The sequence below is a fragment of the Oncorhynchus mykiss genome, chromosome 12 (genome assembly GCF_057628025.1).
Source record: "Oncorhynchus mykiss isolate SJ-2025 chromosome 12, ASM5762802v1, whole genome shotgun sequence".
Lineage (NCBI taxonomy): Eukaryota > Metazoa > Chordata > Actinopteri > Salmoniformes > Salmonidae > Oncorhynchus > Oncorhynchus mykiss.
Genome location: NC_143033.1, coordinates 5,486,665 through 5,509,336, shown reverse-complemented (window position 1 = coordinate 5,509,336; position 22,672 = coordinate 5,486,665). Strand labels below are relative to the sequence as shown.

Here is a 22,672-nt window from a genome sequence, read left to right as displayed (position 1 = left end):
ACTCTGAATAAGACTGTCTGCTAAATGACTCACTAACTGACTCTGAATAAGAGAGTCTGCTAAACGACTCACTAACTGACTCTGAATAAGACTGTCTGCTAAACAACTCACTAACTGACTCTGAATAAGACTGTCTGCTAAATTACTCACTAACTGACTCTGAATAAGAGAGTCTGCTAAACGACTCACTAACTGACTCTGAATAAGAGAGTCTGCTAAACGACTCACTAACTGACTGAATAAGACTGTCTGCTAAACGACTCACTAACTGACTCTGAATAAGACTGTCTGCTAAATTACTCTGAATAAGACTGTCTGCTAAATGACTCACTAACTTACTCTGAATAAGAGAGTCTGCTAAACGACTCACTAACTGACTCTGAATAAGAGAGTCTGCTAAACGACTCACTAACTGACTCTGAATAAGACTGTCTGCTAAATTACTCACTAACTGACTCTGAATAAGAGAGTCTGCTAAATGACTCACTAACTGACTCTGAATAAGACTGTCTGCTAAATTACTCACTAACTGACTCTGAATAAGACTGTCTGCTAATTTACTCTGAATAAGACTGTCTGCTAAATGACTCACTAACTGACTCTGAATAAGAGAGTCTGCTAAACGACTCACTAACTGACTCTGAATAAGACTGTCTGCTAAACGACTCACTAACTGACTCTGAATAAGAGAGTCTGCTAAACGACTCACTAACTGACTCTGAATAAGAGAGTCTGCTAAACGATTCACTAACTTACTCTGAATAAGAGAGTCTGCTAAACGACTCACTAACTGACTCTGAATAAGAGAGTCTGCTAAACGACTCACTAACTGACTCTGAATAAGACTGTCTGCTAAACGACTCACTAACTGACTCTGAATAAGACTGTCTGCTAAATTACTCACTAACTGACTCTGAATAAGAGAGTCTGCTAAAGGACTCACTAACTGACTCTGAATAAGACTGTCTGCTAAACGACTCACTAACTGACTCTGAATAAGACTGTCTGCTAAACGACTCACTGACTCTGAATAAGAGAGTCTGCTAAATTACTCACTAACTGACTCTGAATAAGAGAGTCTGCTAAACGACTCACTAACTGACTCTGAATAAGAGAGTCTGCTAAACGATTCACTAACTGACTCTGAATAAGACTGTCTGCTAAATGACTCTGAATAAGACTGTCTGCTAAACGACTCACTAACTGACTCTGAATAAGAGAGTCTGCTAAACGACTCACTAACTGACTCTGAATAAGAGAGTCTGCTAAACGACTCACTAACTGTCTGCTGGTAATGTCTGCTAAATGACTCACTAACTGACTCTGAATATGACTGTCTGCTAAATGACTCACTAACTGACTCTGAATAAGAGAGTCTGCTAAATGACTCACTAACTGACTCTGAATAAGACTGTCTGCTAAATGACTCACTAACTGACTCTGAATAAGAGAGTCTGCTAAACGACTCACTAACTGACTCTGAATAAGACTGTCTGCTAAACGACTCACTAACTGACTCTGAATAAGACTGTCTGCTAAATTACTTACTAACTGACTCTGAATAAGAGAGTCTGCTAAACGACTCACTAACTGACTCTGAATAAGAGAGTCTGCTAAACGATTCACTAACTGACTCTGAATAAGACTGTCTGCTAAATGACTCTGAATAAGACTGTCTGCTAAATGACTCACTAACTGACTCTGAATAAGAGAGTCTGCTAAACGACTCACTAACTGACTCTGAATAAGACTGTCTGCTAAACGACTCACTAACTGACTCTGAATAAGACTGTCTTTTTTTTACCTTTATTTATTTATTTAGTCTGCTAAATTACTCACTAACTGACTCTGAATAAGAGAGTCTGCTAAACGACTCACTAACTGACTCTGAATAAGAGAGTCTGCTAAACGATTCACTAACTGACTCTGAATAAGACTGTCTGCTAAATGACTCACTAACTAACTCTGAATAAGAGACTCTGCTAAACGACTCACTAACTGACTCTGAATAAGAGAGTCTGCTAAACGACTCACTAACTGACTGAATAAGACTGTCTGCTAAATGACTCACTAACTGACTCTGAATAAGAGAGTCTGCTAAACGACTCACTAACTGACTGAATAAGACTGTCTGCTAAATGACTCACTAACTGACTCTGAATAAGAGAGTCTGCTAAATGACTCACTAACTGACTCTGAATAAGACTGTCTGCTAAATGACTCTGAATAAGACTGTCTGCTAAACGACTCACTAACTGACTCTGAATAAGAGAGTCTGCTAAATGACTCACTAACTGACTCTGAATAAGACTGTCTGCTAAATGACTCACTAACTAACTCTGAATAAGAGACTCTGCTAAACGACTCACTAACTGACTCTGAATAAGAGAGTCTGCTAAACGACTCACTAACTGACTGAATAAGACTGTCTGCTAAATGACTCACTAACTGACTCTGAATAAGAGAGTCTGCTAAATGACTCACTAACTGACTCTGAATAAGACTGTCTGCTAAATGACTCACTAACTAACTCTGAATAAGAGAGTCTGCTAAACGACTCACTAACTGACTCTGAATAAGAGAGTCTGCTAAACGACTCACTAACTGACTGAATAAGACTGTCTGCTAAATGACTCACTAACTGACTCTGAATAAGACTGTCTGCTAAATGACTCACTAACTGTAAGTCTCTGTGAATAAGACTGTCTGCTAAATGACTCACTAACTGTAAGTCTCTGTGAATAAGACTGTCTGCTAAATGACTCACTAACTGTAAGTCTCTGTGAATAAGACTCTCTGCTAAATGACTCACTAACTGTAAGTCTCTGTTAATAAGACTGGATAAGACTGTCTGCTAAATGACTCACTAACTGACTCTGAATAAGAGAGTCTGCTCAATGACTCACTAACTGACTCTGAATAAGACTGTCTGCTAAACGACTCACTAACTGACTCTGAATAAGACTGTCTGCTAAATTACTCACTAATGGTCTGCTAGATGACTCACTAACTGTCTGCTAAATGACTCACTAACTCTCTGCTAAATGACTCACTAACTGTCTGCTAAATGACTCACTAACTGACTCTGGATAAGACTGTCTTCTAAATGACTCACTAACTGTTTGCTAAATGACTCACTAACTGACTCTGGATAAGACTGTCTGCTAAATGACTCACTAACTGACAAATTAAGTGCGTTCGGAAAGTATTCAGTATTCAGTATTCAGACCCCTTGACTTCTTCCACATTTTGTTACATTACAGCCTTATTCTAAAATGTATTAAAAGTTTCCCCCCCTCATCAATACCCCATAATGACATCACAATACCTCATAATGACATCAAAATACCCCATAATGACATCACAATACCCCATTATGACATCACAATCACTCTAGAAAATAATTGTTTCTCATTTTATTTTCAGAACATATTACAAGGTTGCTTTCAGAGTCCACACTGGGAAGTGTTATCTTGTTTCTGGGATAAAACAGCTAGTTTAAACATTTAGTTTAAAACTGTGTGGCACTAAAAGTGAAAGGTCACCTGCACATTAGCAGTCAGAGTTGGCCTGTTAGTTATTTAGTTAATACAATGAAAGGTATTCAACACTTGAATTTAAACTCAGCTTCAAGCACCGAAACAGATTACTCTTCTCATAATGATACGAACAGACATATTTAAATGTGCAACAGTGTAAATAACCTCTGCACTCCGCAATCAGAATTGGATCTTGACTTTGACCTTTTTAATGGAATTCACAACTAGTTCTGAGGGCGTATCAACAGAAAGCTGTCTGTCTGTCTGTCTGTCTGTCTGTCTGTCTGTCTGTCTGTCTGTCTGTCTGTCTGTCTGTCTGTCTGTCTGTCTGTCTGTCTGTCTGCCTGCCTGCCCGCCTGCCTGCCTGTCTGTCTGTCTGCCTGCCTGCCAGCCTGCCTGCCAGCCTGCCTGACTGCCTGCCTGCCTGTCTGTCTGCCTGCCTGCCTGTCTGTCTGTCTGTCTGCATGCCTGCCTGCCTGCCTGTCTGTCTGTCTGCCTGCCTGTCTGTCTGTCTGTCTGTCTGTCTGTCTGTCTGCATGCCTGCCTGTCTGTCTGTCTGTCTATCTGCCTGCCTGCCAGCCTGCCAGCCTGCCAGCCTGCCTGCCTGCCTGTCTGCCTGTCTGTCAGCCTGCCAGCCTGTCTGTCTGTCTGTCTGTCTGCCTGCCTGCCTGCCTGCCTGCCTGTCTGTCTGTCTGCCTGCCTGTCTGCCTGCCTGTCTGTCTGTCTTTCCATCCGTCTGTCATTCATGAGTATGAATCCGTTAGTCAAGATCTTCCTCTACTGACTGGCTCTTCCTCCCGTGGACATGCCACCTGTGCCGTCTGCCAACTTGTCACAGGGCCGCTGGCATCGCTGTTAATGTATTCCTGGCACGGTGGGGAGGGCCTGCGGCGAAGGGAGCAAGCACAGCACCACGGTGCAGCTTAACATCCAGAGACACACAGATTACGCTCTGAGAAAAACATTTGACTCTCACCGAGAAAGTGATGGGATCATTAGGACGTCTCTCCTACAGTGAGCAAATTCAGTGTTGTTGAGATGGGTGTTTAAAAAATATAATGCTGGAAGGACAATATTTCAGTTACACTGATGTGATGATTTTGAAACGTCTACACGGCAATTCCATTATCTGGTGTTGTGTCCACAGTACCGTTCTAAAGCCAGCCTGTAGCTGAGAAAACACCTATGAAAAGAGGCAAGTAGCGACCCCCTGTAGCTGAGAAAACACCAATGAAAAGAGGCAAGTAGCGACCCCCTGTAGCTGAAAATACACCCATGAAAAGAGGCAAGTAGCGACCCCCTGTTACTGAGAATACACCCATGAAAAGAGGCAAGTAGCGACACCCTGTAGCTGAGAATACACCCATGAAAAGAGGCAAGTAGCGACCCCCTGTAGCTGAGAATACACCCATGAAAAGAGGCAAGTAGCGACCCCCTGTTGCTGAGAATACACCCATGAAAAGAGGCAAGTAGCGACCCCCTGTAGCTGAGAATACACCCATGAAAAGAGGCAAGTAGCGACCCCCTGTAGCTGAGAAAACACCCATGAAAAGAGGCAAGTAGCGACCCCCTGTAGCTGAGAATACACCCATGAAAAGAGGCAAGTAGCGACCCCCTGTTGCTGAGAATACACCCATGAAAAGAGGTAAGTAGCGACACCCTGTAGCTGAGAATACACCCATGAAAAGAGGCAAGTAGCGACCCCCTGTAGCTGAGAATACACCCATGAAAAGAGGCAAGTAGCGACCCCCTGTAGCTGAGAAAACACCCATGAAAAGAGGCAAGTAGCGACTGTCTACATTTACATATTCTAAATGGATACATTATGATCAAGTAACATTGGGTTGTTCAAGATGTGGGTTTGTTTTTCTGCTGTCCAAAAACTTGGAAAAAAAATATGTTCTTATTGAAGACAGAGAAACAGACAGAGCAGTAGTTGACAGCCAGTCATTCAGACAGACAAACAACCAGCCAGACAAAACAACCAGCCAGACAAACAACCAGCCAGAAAAACAACCAACCAGACAAAATAACCAGCCAGACAAAAGAACCAGCCAGACAAACAACCAGCCAGACAAAACAACCAGCCAGACAAAACAACCAATCAGACAAAACAACAAGCCAGACAAACAACCAGCCAGACAAACAACCAGCCAGACAAACAACCAACCAACCAACCAGCCAGCCAGCCAGCCAGCAAGACATACAAATAGCCAGACAGACAGCCAGTTATCCATATGCATGCTGTAATATGAAATATTGTCTTATTAAATACAGACAGACTATGGTTCCCAGACAGAGGGACCAACAGACAGACTATGGTTCCCTGACAGAGGGACCAACAGACAGACTATGGTTCCCAGACAGAGGGACCAACAGACAGACTATGGTTCCCAGACAGAGGGACCAACAGACAGACTATGGTTCCCAGACAGAAGGACAGACTATGGTTCCCAGACAGAGGGACCAACAGACAGACTATGGTTCCCAGACAGAAGGACAGACAGACAGACTATGGTTCCCAGACAGAAGGACAGACAGACAGACTATGGTTCCCAGACAGAAGAACAGACTATGGATCCCAGACAGAAAGACAGACAGACTATGGATCCCAGAAAGAGGGACAGAGAGACAGACTATGGTTCCCAAACAGAAGGACAGACTATGGATCCCAGACAGAAAGACAGAGACTATGGATCCCAGACAGAAGGACAGACAGACAGACTATGGGTCCCAGACAGACAGACAGACTATGGTTCCAGACAGACAGACTATGGATCCCAGACAGAAGGACAGACAGACAGACAGACAGACTATGGGTCCCAGACAGACAGACAGACAGACTATGGATCCCAGACAGAAGGACAGACAGACAGACAGACAGACTATGGGTCCCAGACAGACAGACAGACAGACAGACAGACTATGGGTCCCAGACAGACAGCAGATCCTTGTCTGCACCACATTGGCTGAAATATGTTGAGAGTGTACGGTCACGATGCCAGACTCCTCGACGGCTGTTCCGAGTCTGACTGGCTCTTCAATCACAACCAAAGGGGGCTCCTCTTGGCTGGATAATGCCACGCTCAAGATTATCCTTTTAACAACATGGCTGACAACAGCTGCCAACTGGCATCACTTAAAAGAACACCAATGTCACTTTCAGTTGACGTTCCTCACTAGCCTGCTAGCCTAGTGGCGGTTTCCATGGTTTCACCAGGAGACCAATATGTCCTTTGGGGGAAAGGTGTAGGGGAAGAGGGGGGGGGGGGGGCTCATCTCATTTTTCCTAACAGTAGAGAAAAGGAAATGTAATTTAAAGATATCTCTGAACTGTCAGAAGACATCCCATAGTAAATCATGTGTCATGGATGGGTTTTACCATGAAATAGGGTGCCTATTTCAGCGCATTAAGCCAAACTGTTTCTGGTAAGGATGAGTGCAGTCTAACCATGTCATGTCCTTGGGCTGACCTGATCGAGAGCTCATCTACTTATCTCTCCAACTGGTCTGTCTGGTCTGACCCACTGGAGTACTCTCTGTCTGTATCTGTCTCTCTCTGTCTCTCTGTCTCTCTCTGTCTGTCTGTCTGTCTGTCGCTCAGTGTCTGTCTCTCTGTTGCTCTGTCTCTCTCTGTATCTGCCTGTCTGTATCTGTCTGTCTCGGTCTCTCTCTCTCTCACTCGCTGTCTGTCTGTCTGTCTGTCTGTCTGTCTGTCTGACTGACTGCCTGCCTGTCTCTCCGTGTCTGTCTTTCTTTGTATTTGTCTGTCTGTCTGTTTCTGTCTGTCTGATGTTTGTATTATATTTTGTGCTGCTACCATGCTGTGTTGTCATGTGTTGTTCCCATGTTGTTGTCATGTGGTGTTCCCATGTTGTTGTCATGTTGTGTTGCTACCATGCAGCGTTGTCATGTGTTGTTCCCATGTTGTTGTCATGTGTTGTTCCCATGTTGTTGTCATGTGTTGTTCCCATGTTGTTGTCATGTTGTGTTGCTCCAATGTTGTTGTCATGTTGTGTTGCTGCCATGTTGTTGTCATGTTGTGTTGCTACCATGTTGTTGTCATGTTGTGTTGGTCCCATGTTGTTGTCATGTGTTGCTGCCATGTTGCTGTCACGGTGTGTTGCTCCCATGTTGTTGTCATGTTGTGTTGCTCGCATGTTGTTGTCATGTTGTGTTGCTACCATGCAGTGTTGTCATGTTGTGTTGCTGCCATGCTGTGTTGTCATGTTGTGTTGCTACCATGCAGTGTTGTCATGTTGTGTTGCTCCCATGTTGTTGTCATGTTGTGTTGCTGCCATGTTGTTGTCATGTTGTGTTGCTACCATGCAGTGTTGTCATGTGTTGCTCCCATGTTGTTGTCATGTTGTGTTGCTCCCATGTTGTTGTCATGTTGTGTTGCTACCATGTTGTTGTCATGTTGTGTTGCTACCATGTTGTTGCCATGTAGTGTTGCTACCATGTTGTTGTCATGTGTTGCTGCCATGCTGTGTTGCCATGTGTTGCTGCCATGTTGTTGTCATGTTGTGTTGCTGCCATGTTGTTGTCATGTTGTGTTGCTGCCATGTTGTGTTGTCATGTTGTGTTGTCATGTGTTGCTGCCATGTTGTTGTCATGTTGTGTTGCTGCCATGTTGTGTTGTCATGTGTTGCTGCCATGTTGTTGTCATGTTGTGTTGCTGCCATGTTGTGTTGTCATGTGTTGCTGCCATGTTGTTGTCATGTGTTGTTCCCATGTTGTTGTCATGTTGTGTTGCTCCAATGTTGTTGTCATGTTGTGTTACCACCATGTTGTTATCATGTTGTGCTGCTGCCATGTTGTTGTCATGTTGTGTTGGTCCCATGTTATTGTCATGTGTTGCTGCCATGTTGTTGTCATGGTGTGTTGCTCCCATGTTGTTGTCATGTTGTGTTGCTCGCATGTTGTTGTCATGTTGTGTTGCTACCATGCAGTGTTGTCATGTTGTGTTGCTCCCATGTTGTTGTCATGTTGTGTTGCTGCCATGTTGTTGTCATGTTGTGTTGCTACCATGCAGTATTGTCATGTGTTGCTCCCATGTTGTTGTCATGTTGTGTTGCTCCCATGTTGTTGTCATGTTGTGTTGCTACCATGTTGTTGTCATGTTGTGTTGCTACCATGTTGTTGTCATGTTGTGTTGCTACCATGTTGTTGCCATGTAGTGTTGCTGCCATGTTGTGTTGTCATGTTGTGTTGTCATGTGTTGCTGCCATGTTGTTGTCATGTTGTGTTGCTGCCATGTTGTGTTGTCATGTGTTGCTGCCATGTTGTTGTCATGTTGTGTTGCTGCCATGCTGTGTTGTCATGTGTTGCTGCCATGTTGTGTTGTCATGTTGTGTTGCTGCCATGTTGTTATGTTGTGTTGCTGCCATGTTGTGTTGTCATGTGTTGCTGCCGTGTTGTTGTAAAGTTGTGTTGCTTCCATGTTGTGTTGTCATGTGTTGCTGCCATGTTGTTGTCATGTTGTGTTACTGCCATGTTGTGTTGTCATGTGTTGCTGCCACGTTGTTGTTATGTTGTGTTGCTGCCATGTTGTGTTGTCATGTGTTGCTGCCATGTTGTTGTAAAGTTGTGTTGCTGCCATGTTGTGTTGTCATGTGTTGCTGCCATGTTGTTGTCATGTTGTGTTGCTGCCATGTGTTGTCATGTGTTGCTGCCATGTTGTTGTCATGTTGTGTTACTGCCATGTTGTGTTGTCATGTGTTGCTGCCATGCTATGTTGCTGTCTTAGGTCTCTCTTTATGTAGTGTTGTGTTGTCTCTCTTGGCGTGATGTGTGTGTTGTCTTATATGTATGTAGTGTTGTGTTGTCTCTCTTGGCGTGATGCGTGTTTTGTCCTATATTTATGTAGTGTTGTGTTGTCTCTCTTGGAGTGATGTGTGTGTTGTCCTATATTTATGTAGTGTAGTGTTGTCTCTCTTGGCGTGATGTGTGTGTTGTCCTATATGTATGTAGTGTTGTCTCTCTTGGCGTGATGTGTGTGTTGTCCTATATTTATGTAGTGTAGTGTTGTCTCTCTTGGCGTGATGTGTGTGTTGTCCTATATTTATGTAGTGTTGTGTTGTCTCTCTTGGCGTGATGTGTGTGTTGTCCTATATTTATGTAGTGTAGCGTTGTCTCTCTTGGCGTGATGTGTGTGTTGTCCTATATTTATGTAGTGTTGTGTTGTCTCTCTTGGCGTGATGCGTGTTTTGTCCTATATTTATGTAGTGTTGTGTTGTCTCTCTTGGCGTGATGTGTGTGTTGTCCTATATTTATGTAGTGTAGCGTTGTCTCTCTTGGCGTGATGTGTGTGTTGTCCTATATTTATGTAGTGTTGTGTTGTCTCTCTTGGCGTGATGCGTGTTTTGTCCTATATTTATGTAGTGTAGTGTTGTCTCTCTTGGCGTGATGTGTGTTTTGTCCTATATTTATGTTACTTATTTTACATTTGTAATCCCATCCCCCGTCCCCGCAGGAGGCCATTTGCAAGGCTGTCCTTGTAAAATTAGTTCTTAGCTGACTTGTATGTGGATGTGGATATATGTGTGTGTGTGTGTGTGTGTGTGTGTGTGTGTGTGTGTGTGTGTGTGTGTGTGTGTGTGTGTGTGTGTGTGTGTGTGTGTGTGTGTGTGTGTGTGTGTTGTAGATGTATCTCCAGATGGAGAACTAACCAACAGCCCGGGAGCTTGCTAGCCTCCCACAGAGTCAGCAGAATGCAATTCTTACTCACATCTACCTCCCGATGCTGCTGACAGTTCTACAACAGCAGGGCTTCAGTCTACCTCCCGATGCTGTCAACAGTTCTACAACAGCAGGGCTTCAGTCTACCTCCCGATGCTGTCAACAGTTCTACAACAGCAGGGCTTCCGTCTACCTCCCGATGCTGTTGACAGTTGTACCACATGAAGGGCTTCCATCTACCTCCCGATGCTGTCAACAGTTCTACAACAGCAGAGCTTCCATCTACCTGCCGATGCTGTTGACAGTTGTACCACATGCAGGGCTTCCGTCTAACTCCTGATGCTGTCAACAATTCTACAACAGCAGAGCTTCCGTCTACCTCCCGATGCTGTCAACAGTTCTACAACAGCAGAGCTTCCATGTACCTCCCGATGCTGTCAACAGTTCTACAACAGCAGAGCTTCCATGTACCTCCCGATGCTGTCAACAGTTCTACAACAGCAGAGCTTCCGTCTATCTCCCGATGCTGTCAACAGTTCTACAACAGCAGAGCTTCCATGTACCTCCCGATGCTGTCAACAGTTCTACAACAGCAGAGCTTCCATCTACCTCCCGATGCTGTTGACAGTTCTACAACAGCAGAGCTTCCACGTACCTCCTGATGCTGTCAACAGTTCTACAACAGCAGAGCTTCCATCTACCTCCCGATGCTGTCAACAGTTCTACAATAGCAGGGCTTCCATCTACCTCCCGATGCTGTCGACAGTTCTACAACCGCAGAGCTTCCGTCTACCTCCCGATGCTGTTGACAGTTGTACCACATGCAGGGCTTCCGTCTACCTCCCGATGCTGTCGACAGTTCTACAACAGCAGAGCTTCCATCTACCTCCCGATGCTGTCAACAGTTCTACAACAGCAGAGGTTATGTCTACCTCCCGATGCTGTCGACAGTTCTACAACAGCAGAGCTTCCATCTACCTTCCGATGCTGTCAACAGTTCTACAACCGCAGAGATTCCGTCTACCTCCCGATGCTGTCAACAGTTCTACAATAGCAGAGCTTCAGTCTACCTCCCGATGCTGTAGACAGTTCTACAATAGCAGAGCTTCAGTCTACCTCCCGATGCTGTAGACAGTTCTACAACAGCAGAGCTTCCGTCTACCTCCCGATGCTGTCAACAGTTCTACAACAGCAGAGCTTCCGTCTACCTCCCGATGCTGTCAACAGTTCTACAACAGCAGAGCTTCCGTCTACCTCTCGATGTTGTCAACAGTTCTACAATAGCAGAGCTTCAGTCTACCTCCCGATGCTGTCAACAGTTCTACAACAGCAGAGCTTCCGTCTACCTCCCGATGCTGTCAACAGTTCTACAACAGCAGAGCTTCCGTCTACCTCCCGATGTTGTCAACAGTTCTACAACCGCAGGGCTTCAGTCTACCTCCCGATGCTGTCAACAGTTCTACAACAGCAGAGCTTTGGACAAGTGGACACTTCATGCGAGTGTTCACAGTGACAGTCACTCACCCTTCTAGATAACTTGAAACAGTCCAACCAGGTCTTGTGTCTAGCCAACGGATTTAGCCAATTATCTTCAGTCGGCTGGTGTGAGACCGTGGCAAATGTGGTTTGTCATTGGGGCTTGTTAGGGCCCGTCAATAAATTACACAATAGAAATGGGACAATGTCTTCATGTCGCACATCTTTCAGTTGTCTCGTTCAATTATTTCAATATTTGTAGACGCATTTTTACAATGTATAGTTGGTTTGAGTTTTTTACGTCTTTGAAATTTGGAACTATTGACATAAAAAAAAAAATATTTGTCCCGTGTACAATGTGTCATTTCACTGATGGTGCCTAACTAGCCTCATAGGGATATCGAATGTCAAACCAAATTGACCATGGGCATTACGATCGTGTCGCGTGCAGCTGCATTTAGAATTGATTATTACTTAGGTGCTGCCAGCTGTGCTTATGTGGGCAGGGTTGAAAAAAGAACGAACCCAAGGAAAACTGTCAAGGTACCCTTCATTCCCGTGACATACCATTTGTTCATATCATCTGACAAATCTCCGTTTTGGACGAAACTGACTTTATGACGAAAAAAACAATTATCCTATTTACACTTTATAGTAAATGTTGACACTAGCATTAATGTTTCTGACTCCTGTAGATGCCACATAGGTTGTTTTCAAAACCAGAAGTTGCTTTTTAGGGGCAGTCACTCTTTAAAGGGTCAATCTGCAGTATACACTGTACTCGATACCATCTACTGTATCTTGCCTATGCTGCTCTGTACCATCACTCATTCATATATCCTTATGTACATATTCTTTATCCCCTTACACTGTGTACAAGACAGTAGTTTTGGAATTGTTAGTTAGATTACTTGTTGGTTATTACTGCATTGTCGGAACTAGAAGCACAAGCATTTCGCTACACTCGCATTAACATCTGCTAACCATGTGTATGTGACAAATAAAATTTGATTTGATTTGATTACAGTAGCCATATCAATTGTACTTATAAAGTAATAATATGTAGCCATTGATTCTTGAAGAATTTAACTCAGAAATGACTCATGAGCTTAGTTCAACTGTCGTTACCCCATCAGAACCCAAAATATAAACGTGTTTTACTCCAAAGTACATGTGAACAAAAATCTGTATGGCCTCAGAACATAGTTAAAACCATCATTTTGATTTAATGGATTCCTTGCATCCATAACGATGTCTATGACGTTTCTCCAGCCTCAGCTTTTTACCAAAACAGTGGTGGTTGTTATGCTTTTTTTTTCTATTGTTTCAACTGCTGATTGCCCCTTTAAAGTCCAAAATAAGTCAAACTTGTCCAAACTGAAACAGCCACAAAAACAATTGACACCATAGAGTTATATAGATGTCTCATCTTTGTACCTGTGCCATTACGGAGAATGTGACAGCATGGGCAGCACCATTGGGGCTATCTCCATTTTAAAGTTGCATGCGCCATTCTCTACCAACTGAGCTACAGAGGACCACCATTTTGGGTAGTGGACAAGTGCACACTCCAGAAAAAAAGTGTAGATTTATTTATTTTTATTTTTATTTTAACTTTATTTAACCAGGCAAGTCAGTTTAAGAACAAATTCTTATTTACAATGACAGCCTACCAGGGAACAGTGGGTTACACTGGCTTGTTGTACAGTAGTGGTTCTCAATCGGTGTGAACAATCTTTTGAACAATCATGAGTCTAAATTGCATTTAACTCTACTGTACTGTATCCTACTGTACTCTACTGCACTGCACTGTACTGTACTGTACTGTACTCTACTCTACTGTACTCTACTCTACTGTACTCTACTCTACTGTACTCTACTCTACTGTACTCTACTCTACTCTACTGTACCGTATCCTACTGTACTCTCCTGCACTGCACTGTACTGTACTGTACTCTACTCTACTCTACTGTACTGTATCCTACTGCACTCTACTGCACTGTACTGCACTGTACTGTAATGTACTATACTGTACTGTACAATACTATACTGTAATGTACTGTACTGTACTGTACTATACTATACTATACTATACTGTACTGTACTGTACTGTACTATACTGTACTGTACTGTACTGTAATCTACTGTAATTTACTACACCATACTGTACACTACTGTACTGCACTATACTGTACTGTACTGTAATCTACCGTAATCCACTGCACTATACTGTACACTACTGTACTGCACTATACTGTACTGTAATCTACTGCACTATACTGTACTGTACTGTACCCTAATCTACTGCACTGTACTGTAATCTACCGTAATCTACTGCACTATACTGTACACTACTGTACTGCACTATACTGTACTGTAATCTACTGCACTATACTGTACTGTACTGTCATCTACTGTAATCTACTGCACTATACTGTACACTACTGTACTGTACTGTAATCTACTCTAATCTACTGCACTATACTGTACATTACTGTACTGTACTGTACTGTAATCTACTGCACTATACTGTACACTACTTTACTGTACCCTACTCTACTCTACTGCACCCTACTGTTGAGGAATAGGACAGATAGATGAGGAATAGGACTCTGACAGATAGAAAGGGAAGAATATGCATCTTGTGGTGTTAAGGAAAACCCCTAGATATGAGGTCCCCAGAAAGAAGGGCACTAGACATAAGGCCCTGGAAAGAAGGGCACTAGACACAAGGGCACTATAAATAATGCCCTGGAAAGAAGGACCCTAGACACAAGGGCGCTAGAAATAAGGCCTTGGAAAGAAAGGCCCTAGACACAAGGGCGCTAGAAATAAGGCCCTAGAAATCATTTGAGACGTCCCTCAAGAAACCAATACAAAACTGGATATAAGATGATAATACTATCTCACAATAGCTTTATATTCAGAGGGGTTGGGTTAAATGCAGAAGGCACATTTCGGTCGAAGGCATTCGGTTGTTCAACTGACTAGGTTTCCCCCCTTTTCCTTTTTCTATGACCTACGGTATGAACTCCCCTCTTGATTAGGAGCATACACACCACAGCTCTCACCACCCTCAACAAGTGCAACCTATAAAAAACTTCCCCCGAAACCGAGTGAAATGGAGGACATTCGTCACTGTTTCCAGGATCAAGTAAGTAAGGTCTTACCAGAGACAGTGACTTTAGCCGTGCGGCTGACTATGGCCCCCACTCCCTCTAGCGCTGCCAGACACTGGTAGAGCCCCTCGTCAGGTCGGTGGTGTCGTGAATGAACCACGTTCTGGACCACTAGAGACCCGTTAGGGAACTGCTGTCTCCTCTCGTCCACCACGGCGCTGAGCAACACCCCGTCCTTCTTCCAGACGATGACTGGAATACCCTGATCTGACTGAGCCTCGCAGTCCAGCTGGAGAACACCGCCCCGTAATGTCACCGTGTCCTGGGGTTCCAGAACCAAGCTGAAGTCCACGAACACTTGGCCTGTCTGGGACGGAGATGACGATGAGGTCTCTGCACCTGGAGGAAAGAGAGAGTTGGAGGAAGGAGAGGTTTAGTCTCAGAGCATAGGATCATTGATGAGTCGATTGTATTCAATACATAGTCCTGTCTCAATTAAAGTTGGTAACAAACTGGATTCATAAAATACAAGGTGTGATACGACACCTAAAATTATACCACTAAACCACTGGACCCAAGTCCTACCCGAAAACATTGCTTTATATAGACATTTTGTAAGATTTATTTTATATTTTATAAACATTACCAAGCATACACATAGAAACATCAACTATATCACATCTACCCACTAGCACACACCTCACATCCAGCTACCCACTAACACATACCTCATATCCAGCTACTCACTAGCTCACACCCCATATCCAGCTACCCACTAGCACACACCCAATCACATCTACCCACTAGCTCACACCCCATATCCAGCTACCCACTAGCTCACACCCCATATCCAGCTACCCACTAGCTCACACCCCATATCCAGCTACCCACTAGCTCACACCCCATATATCCAGCTACCCACTAGCTCCATCCCCATATCCAGCTAACCACTAGCACACACCCCATCACATCTACCCACTAGCTCACACCCAATCACATCTACCCACTAGCTCCATCCCCATATCCAGCTAACCACTAGCACACACCCCATCACATCTACCCACTAGCACACACCCAATCACATCTACCCACTAGCTCACACCCCATATCCAGCTACCCACTAGCTCACACCCCATATCCAGCTACCCACTAGCTCACACCCCATATCCAGCTACTCACTAGCTCACACCCCATATCCAGCTACCCACTAGCTCCATCCCCATATCCAGCTAACCACTAGCACACACCCCATCACATCTACCCACTAGCTCACACCCCATCAAAGCTACCCAGACCCACTAGCACACACCCCATATCCAGCTACCCATTAGCACACACCCCATATCCAGCTACCCACTATCACACATTCCCCTATCCAGCTACCCACTATCACACATTCCCCTATCCAGCTACCCACTATCACACACCCCCATCTCCAGCTACCCACTATCACAACCCCCTCTCCAGCTACCCACTAGCACACACCCCATATCCAGCTACCCACTAGCACACACTCATCACAGCTACCCAGACCCACTATCACACATTCCCCTATCCAGCTACCCACTATCACACACCCCCTATCCAGCTACCCACTAGCACACACCCCCATATCCAGCTACCCACTAGCACACACCCCATCACAGCTACCCAGACCCACTATCACACATTCCCCTATCCAGCTACCTACTAGCACACACCCCATATCCAGCTACCCAATAGCTCACACCCCCCTATCCAGCTACACACTATCACACACCCCATCACAGCTACCCAGACCCACTATCACACACCCCATATCCAGCTACCCACTAGCTCAAACTCCCATATCCAGCTACCCACTAGCTCAAACTCCCATATCCAGCTACCCACTAGCTCAAACTCCCATATCCAGCTACCCACTAGCTTACACTCCCATATCCAGCTACCCACTAGCTCACACCCCCATATCCAGCTACCCACTAGCTCACACTCCCATATCCAGCTACCCACTAGCTCACACTCCCATATCCAGCTACCCACTAGCTCCATCCCCATATCCAGCTACCCACTAGCTCACACTCCCATATCCAGCTACCCACTAGCTCACACTCCCATATCCAGCTACCCACTAGCTCCATCCCCATATCCAGCTACCCACTAGCTCACACTCCCATATCCAGCTACCCACTAGCTCACACTCCCATATCCAGCTACCCACTAGCTCACACTCCCATATCCAGCTACCCACTAGCTCACACTCCCATATCCAGCTACCCACTAGCTCACACTCCCATATCCAGCTACCCACTAGCTCACACTCCCATCTCCAGCTACCCACTAGCACACATTCCCATATCCAGCTACCCACTAGCTCACACTCCCATCTCCAGCTACCCACTAGCTCACACCCCATATCCAGCTACCCACTAGCTCACACTCCCATATCCAGCTACCCACTAGCTCACACTCCCATATCCAGCTACGCTACCCACTAGCTCACACTCCCATATCCAGCTACCCACTAGCTTACACTCCCATATCCAGCTACCCACTAGCTCAAACTCCCATATCCAGCTACCCACTAGCTCACACTCCCATATCCAGCTACCCACTAGCTCACACTCCCATATCCAGCTACGCTACCCACTAGCTCACACTCCCATCTCCAGCTACCCACTAGCTCACACTCCCATCTCCAGCTACCCACTAGCTCACACTCCCATATCCAGCTACCCACTAGCTTACACTCCCATATCCAGCTACCCACTAGCTCACACTCCCATATCCAGCTACGCTACCCACTAGCTCACACTCCCATATCCAGCTACCCACTAGCTCACACTCCCATCTCCAGCTACCCACTAGCTCACACTCCCATCTCCAGCGCAGCATCACTTTGGGCTGAAACGGCACCATTTTGTTTCTCTCCGTAGTCTACATCTCTCCGTAGTCTACATCTCTCCGTAGTCTACATCTCTCCGTAGTCTACATCTCTCCGTAGTCTACACACTTTTGATATTTCAATAATAAAACGCTGCATTTCTATACTGAGAGAGTTCAGAGTACATCCTCCGAGCCTCGTCTCCACAGGCCTCCGAGCCTCGTCTCCACAGGCCTTGCTGCCTCGTCTCCACAGGTCTTGCTGCCTCGTCTCCACAGGCCTTGCTGCCTCGTCTCCACAGGCCTTGCTGCCTCGTCTTCACAGGCCTTGCTGCCTTGTCTTCACAGGCCTTGCTGCCTCGTCTCCACAGGCCTTGCTGCCTCGTCTCCACAGGCCTTGTTGCCTCGTCTCCACAGGCCTTGCTGCCTCGTCTCCACAGGCCTTGCTGCCTCGTCTCCACAGGCCTTGCTGCCTTGTCTCCACAGGCCTTGCTGCCTCGTCTCCACAGGCCTTGCTGCCTTGTCTTCACAGGCCTTGCTGCCTTGTCTTCACAGGCCTTGCTGCCTCGTCTTCACAGGCCTTGCTGCCTCGTCTTCACAGGCCCAGCCTCATCAGATATCTACTACAATACCACTACAGACTATAGTACTGCAGTCATATCTACTACAGTAATACTACAGACTATAGTATTACAGTCATATGTACTACAATACCACTACAGACTATAGTACTGTCGTCATATCTACTACAGTAATACTACAGATTATAGTACTGCAGTCATATCTACTACAATATTACTACAGACTATAGTACTGACGTCATATCTACTACAATATTACTACAGACTATAGTACTGCTGTCATATCTACTACAATACCACTGCAGACTATAGTACTGAAGTCATATCTACTACAATACCACTACAGACTATAGTACTGCCGTCATATCTAATACAATAATACTACAGACTATAGTACTGCCGTCAAATCTACTACAATACCTCTACAGACTATAGTACTGTCGTCATATCTACTACAATAATACTACAGACTATAGTACTGCCGTCATATCTACTACAATAATACTACAGACTATAGTACTGTCGTCATATCTACCACAATACCACACCAGACTATAGTACTGCAGTCATATCTACTACAATAATACTACAGACTATAGTACTGCCGTCATATCTACTACAATAATACTACAGACTATAGTACTGCAGTCATATCTACTACAATAATACTGCAGTCATATCTACTACAATACCACTACAGACTATAGTACTACAGTCATATCTACCACAATACCACAACAGACTATACTACTGCAGTCATATCTACTACAATACCACAACATACTATATATAGTACTGCTGTCATATCTACTACAATAATACTACAGATTATAGTACTACAGTCATATCTACTACAATACCACTACAGACTATAGTACTACAGTCATATATACTACAATACCACTACAGACTATAGTACTATAGTCATATCTACTACATTAATACTACTGACTATAGTACTGCAGTCTAGGACTCGGCCTCATTTCTACTCAGACCCTAGGTTCATTAACATGGCTGCCCTGTCCTCACAGGCCCTACCAATCTAGTGCTATCCTAACATCTCCCAGAGTTAGTCTCCGCCCTCGGAGATGACTTTTAACTTTCCCAGTCTGATTGTCCAATGAAACAATCGGTTCAAACTCATCAGAGATGTTGAAGATAAAAACAGTTTTGCTTCGGGAGTAAGAGCTGTCCGTGTTCAGTCATACAAAACACATGACCAGTCCATCCAATCAAAACCATGCATTACACTTTCATTGCCACAGATCTACAGTACATTAAATACGCCATGCCCTTAGAACGACAACAACAAAAATGTATTTTTTCATATGTGAATTGGCTGTTTTTTACGTTGAGTTTATATTTCACAAGTGAAAATCATATCACTTTTTATTTTACCAGGCAAGTCAGTTAAGAACAAATTCTTGTTTTTGTCAGCTCGGGGATTTGAACTTGCAACCTTCCGGTTACTAGTCCAACGCTCTAACCACTAGGCTACCTGCTGGTTACTAGTCCAACTCTCCAACCACCAGGGTACCCTGCCGCCTCTACACTCTAACCACCAGGGTACCCTGCCGCCTCTACACTCTAACCACTAGGCTACCTGCCGCCTCTACACTCTAACCACCAGGGTACCCTGCCGCCTCTACACTCTAACCACTAGGCTACCTGCCGCCTCTACACTCTAACCACCAGGGTACCCTGCCGCCTCTACACTCTAACCACTAGGCTACCTGCCGCCTCTACACTCTAACCACTAGACTACCCTGCCACCTCTACACTCTAACCACTAGGCTACCCTGCCGCCCCTACACTCTAACCACTAGGCTACCTCTACACTATAAACACTAGGCTACCTCTACACTCTAACCACTAGGCTACCTGCCGCCTCTACACTCTAAACACTAGGCTACCTCTACACTCTAACCACTAGGCTACCTGCCGCCTCTACACTCTAAACACTAGGCTACCTCTACACTCTAACCACTAGGCTACCTCTACACTCTAAACACTAGGCTACCTCTACACTCTAACCACTAGGCTACCTCTACACTATAAACACTAGGCTACCTCTACACTCTAACCACTAGGCTACCTGCCACCTCTACACTCTAACCACTAGACTACCCTGCCGCCTCTACACTCTAAACACTAGACTACCCTGCCGCCTCTACACTCTAACCACTAGGCTACCTGCCGCCTCTACACTCTAACCACTAGGGTACCCTGCCGCCTCTACACTCTAACCACTAGGCTACCTGCCACCTCTACACTCTAACCACTAGGGTACCCTGCCGCCTCTACACTCTAACCACTAGGGTACCTGCCGCCTCTACACTCTAACCACTAGGGTACCCTGCCGCCTCTACACTCTAACCACCAGGGTACCCTGCCGCCTCTACACTCTAACCACTAGGCTACCTGCCGCCTCTACACTCTAACCACCAGGGTACCCTGCCGCCTCTACACTCTAACCACTAGGCTACCTGCCACCTCTACACTCTAACCACCAGGGTACCCTGCCACCTCTACACTCTAACCACTAGGCTACCTGCCGCCTCTACACTCTAACCACTAGGCTACCTGCCGCCTCTACACTCTAACCACTAGGCTACCTGCCACCTCTACACTCTAACCACTAAGCTACCTGCCGCCTCTACACTCTAACCACCAGGGTACCCTGCCGCCTCTACACTCTAACCACTAGGCTACCTGCCACCTCTACACTCTAACCACTAGGCTACCTGCCACCTCTACACTCTAACCACTAAGCTACCTGCCGCCTCTACACTCTAACCACCAGGGTACCCTGCCACCTCTACACTCTAACCACTAAGCTACCTGCCGCCTCTACACTCTAACCACCAGGGTACCCTGCCGCCTCTACACTCTAACCACTAGGCTACCTGCCACCTCTACACTCTAACCACTAGGCTACCTGCCACCTCTACACTCTAACCACTAAGCTACCTGCCGCCTCTACACTCTAACCACCAGGGTACCCTGCCGCCTCTACACTCTAACCACCAGGGTACCCTGCCGCCTCTACACTCTAACCACCAGGGTACCCTGCCGCCTCTACACTCTAACCACCAGGGTACCCTGCCGCCTCTACACTCTAACCACTAAGCTACCTGCCGCCTCTACACTCTAACCACCAGGGTACCCTGCCACCTCTACACTCTAACCACTAAGCTACCTGCCGCCTCTACACTCTAACCACCAGGGTACCCTGCCGCCTCTACACTCTAACCACTAGGCTACCTGCCACCTCTACACTCTAACCACTAGGCTACCTGCCACCTCTACACTCTAACCACTAAGCTACCTGCCGCCTCTACACTCTAACCACCAGGGTACCCTGCCGCCTCTACACTCTAACCACCAGGGTACCCTGCCGCCTCTACACTCTAACCACCAGGGTACCCTGCCGCCTCTACACTCTAACCACTAGGCTACCTGCCGCCTCTACACTCTAACCACTAGGCTACCTGCCGCCTCTACACTCTAACCACCAGGGTACCCTGCCGCCTCTACACTCTAACCACTAGGCTACCTGCCGCCTCTACACTCTAACCACCAGGGTACCCTGCCACCTCTACACTCTAACCACTAGGCTACCTGCCGCCTCTACACTCTAACCACTAGGCTACCTGCCGCCTCTACACTCTAACCACTAGGCTACCTGCCGCCTCTACACTCTAACCACTAGGCTACCTGCCACCTCTACACTCTAACCACTAAGCTACCTGCCGCCTCTACACTCTAACCACCAGGGTACCCTGCCGCCTCTACACTCTAACCACTAGGCTACCTGCCACCTCTACACTCTAACCACTAGGCTACCTGCCACCTCTACACTCTAACCACTAAGCTACCTGCCGCCTCTACACTCTAACCACCAGGGTACCCTGCCACCTCTACACTCTAACCACTAAGCTACCTGCCGCCTCTACACTCTAACCACCAGGGTACCCTGCCGCCTCTACACTCTAACCACTAGGCTACCTGCCACCTCTACACTCTAACCACTAGGCTACCTGCCACCTCTACACTCTAACCACTAAGCTACCTGCCGCCTCTACACTCTAACCACCAGGGTACCCTGCCGCCTCTACACTCTAACCACCAGGGTACCCTGCCGCCTCTACACTCTAACCACCAGGGTACCCTGCCGCCTCTACACTCTAACCACCAGGGTACCCTGCCGCCTCTACACTCTAACCACTAAGCTACCTGCCACCTCTACACTCTAACCACTAGGCTACCTGCCACCTCTACACTCTACCCACTAGGCTACCTGCCACCTCTACACTCTAACCACTAGGCTACCCTGCCACCTCTACACTCTAACCACTAGGCTACCCTGCCTCCTCTACACTCTAACCACTAAGCTACCTGCCGCCTCTACACT

General features: G+C 46.0%; 1 protein-coding gene across 1 annotated transcript in view; it reads right to left on the bottom strand.

Moving 5' to 3' along the window:
* The window catches only part of dcc (DCC netrin 1 receptor), a 584,728-nt gene that overhangs the window by 396,157 nt on the left and 165,899 nt on the right, over window positions 1–22,672 (bottom strand). Inside the window, exon 2 of the mRNA XM_090191568.1 lies at window positions 14,867–15,214. Coding sequence (XP_090047694.1) covers window positions 14,867–15,214 — 348 coding nt within the window. The remainder of the gene's footprint in view (window positions 1–14,866; window positions 15,215–22,672) is intronic.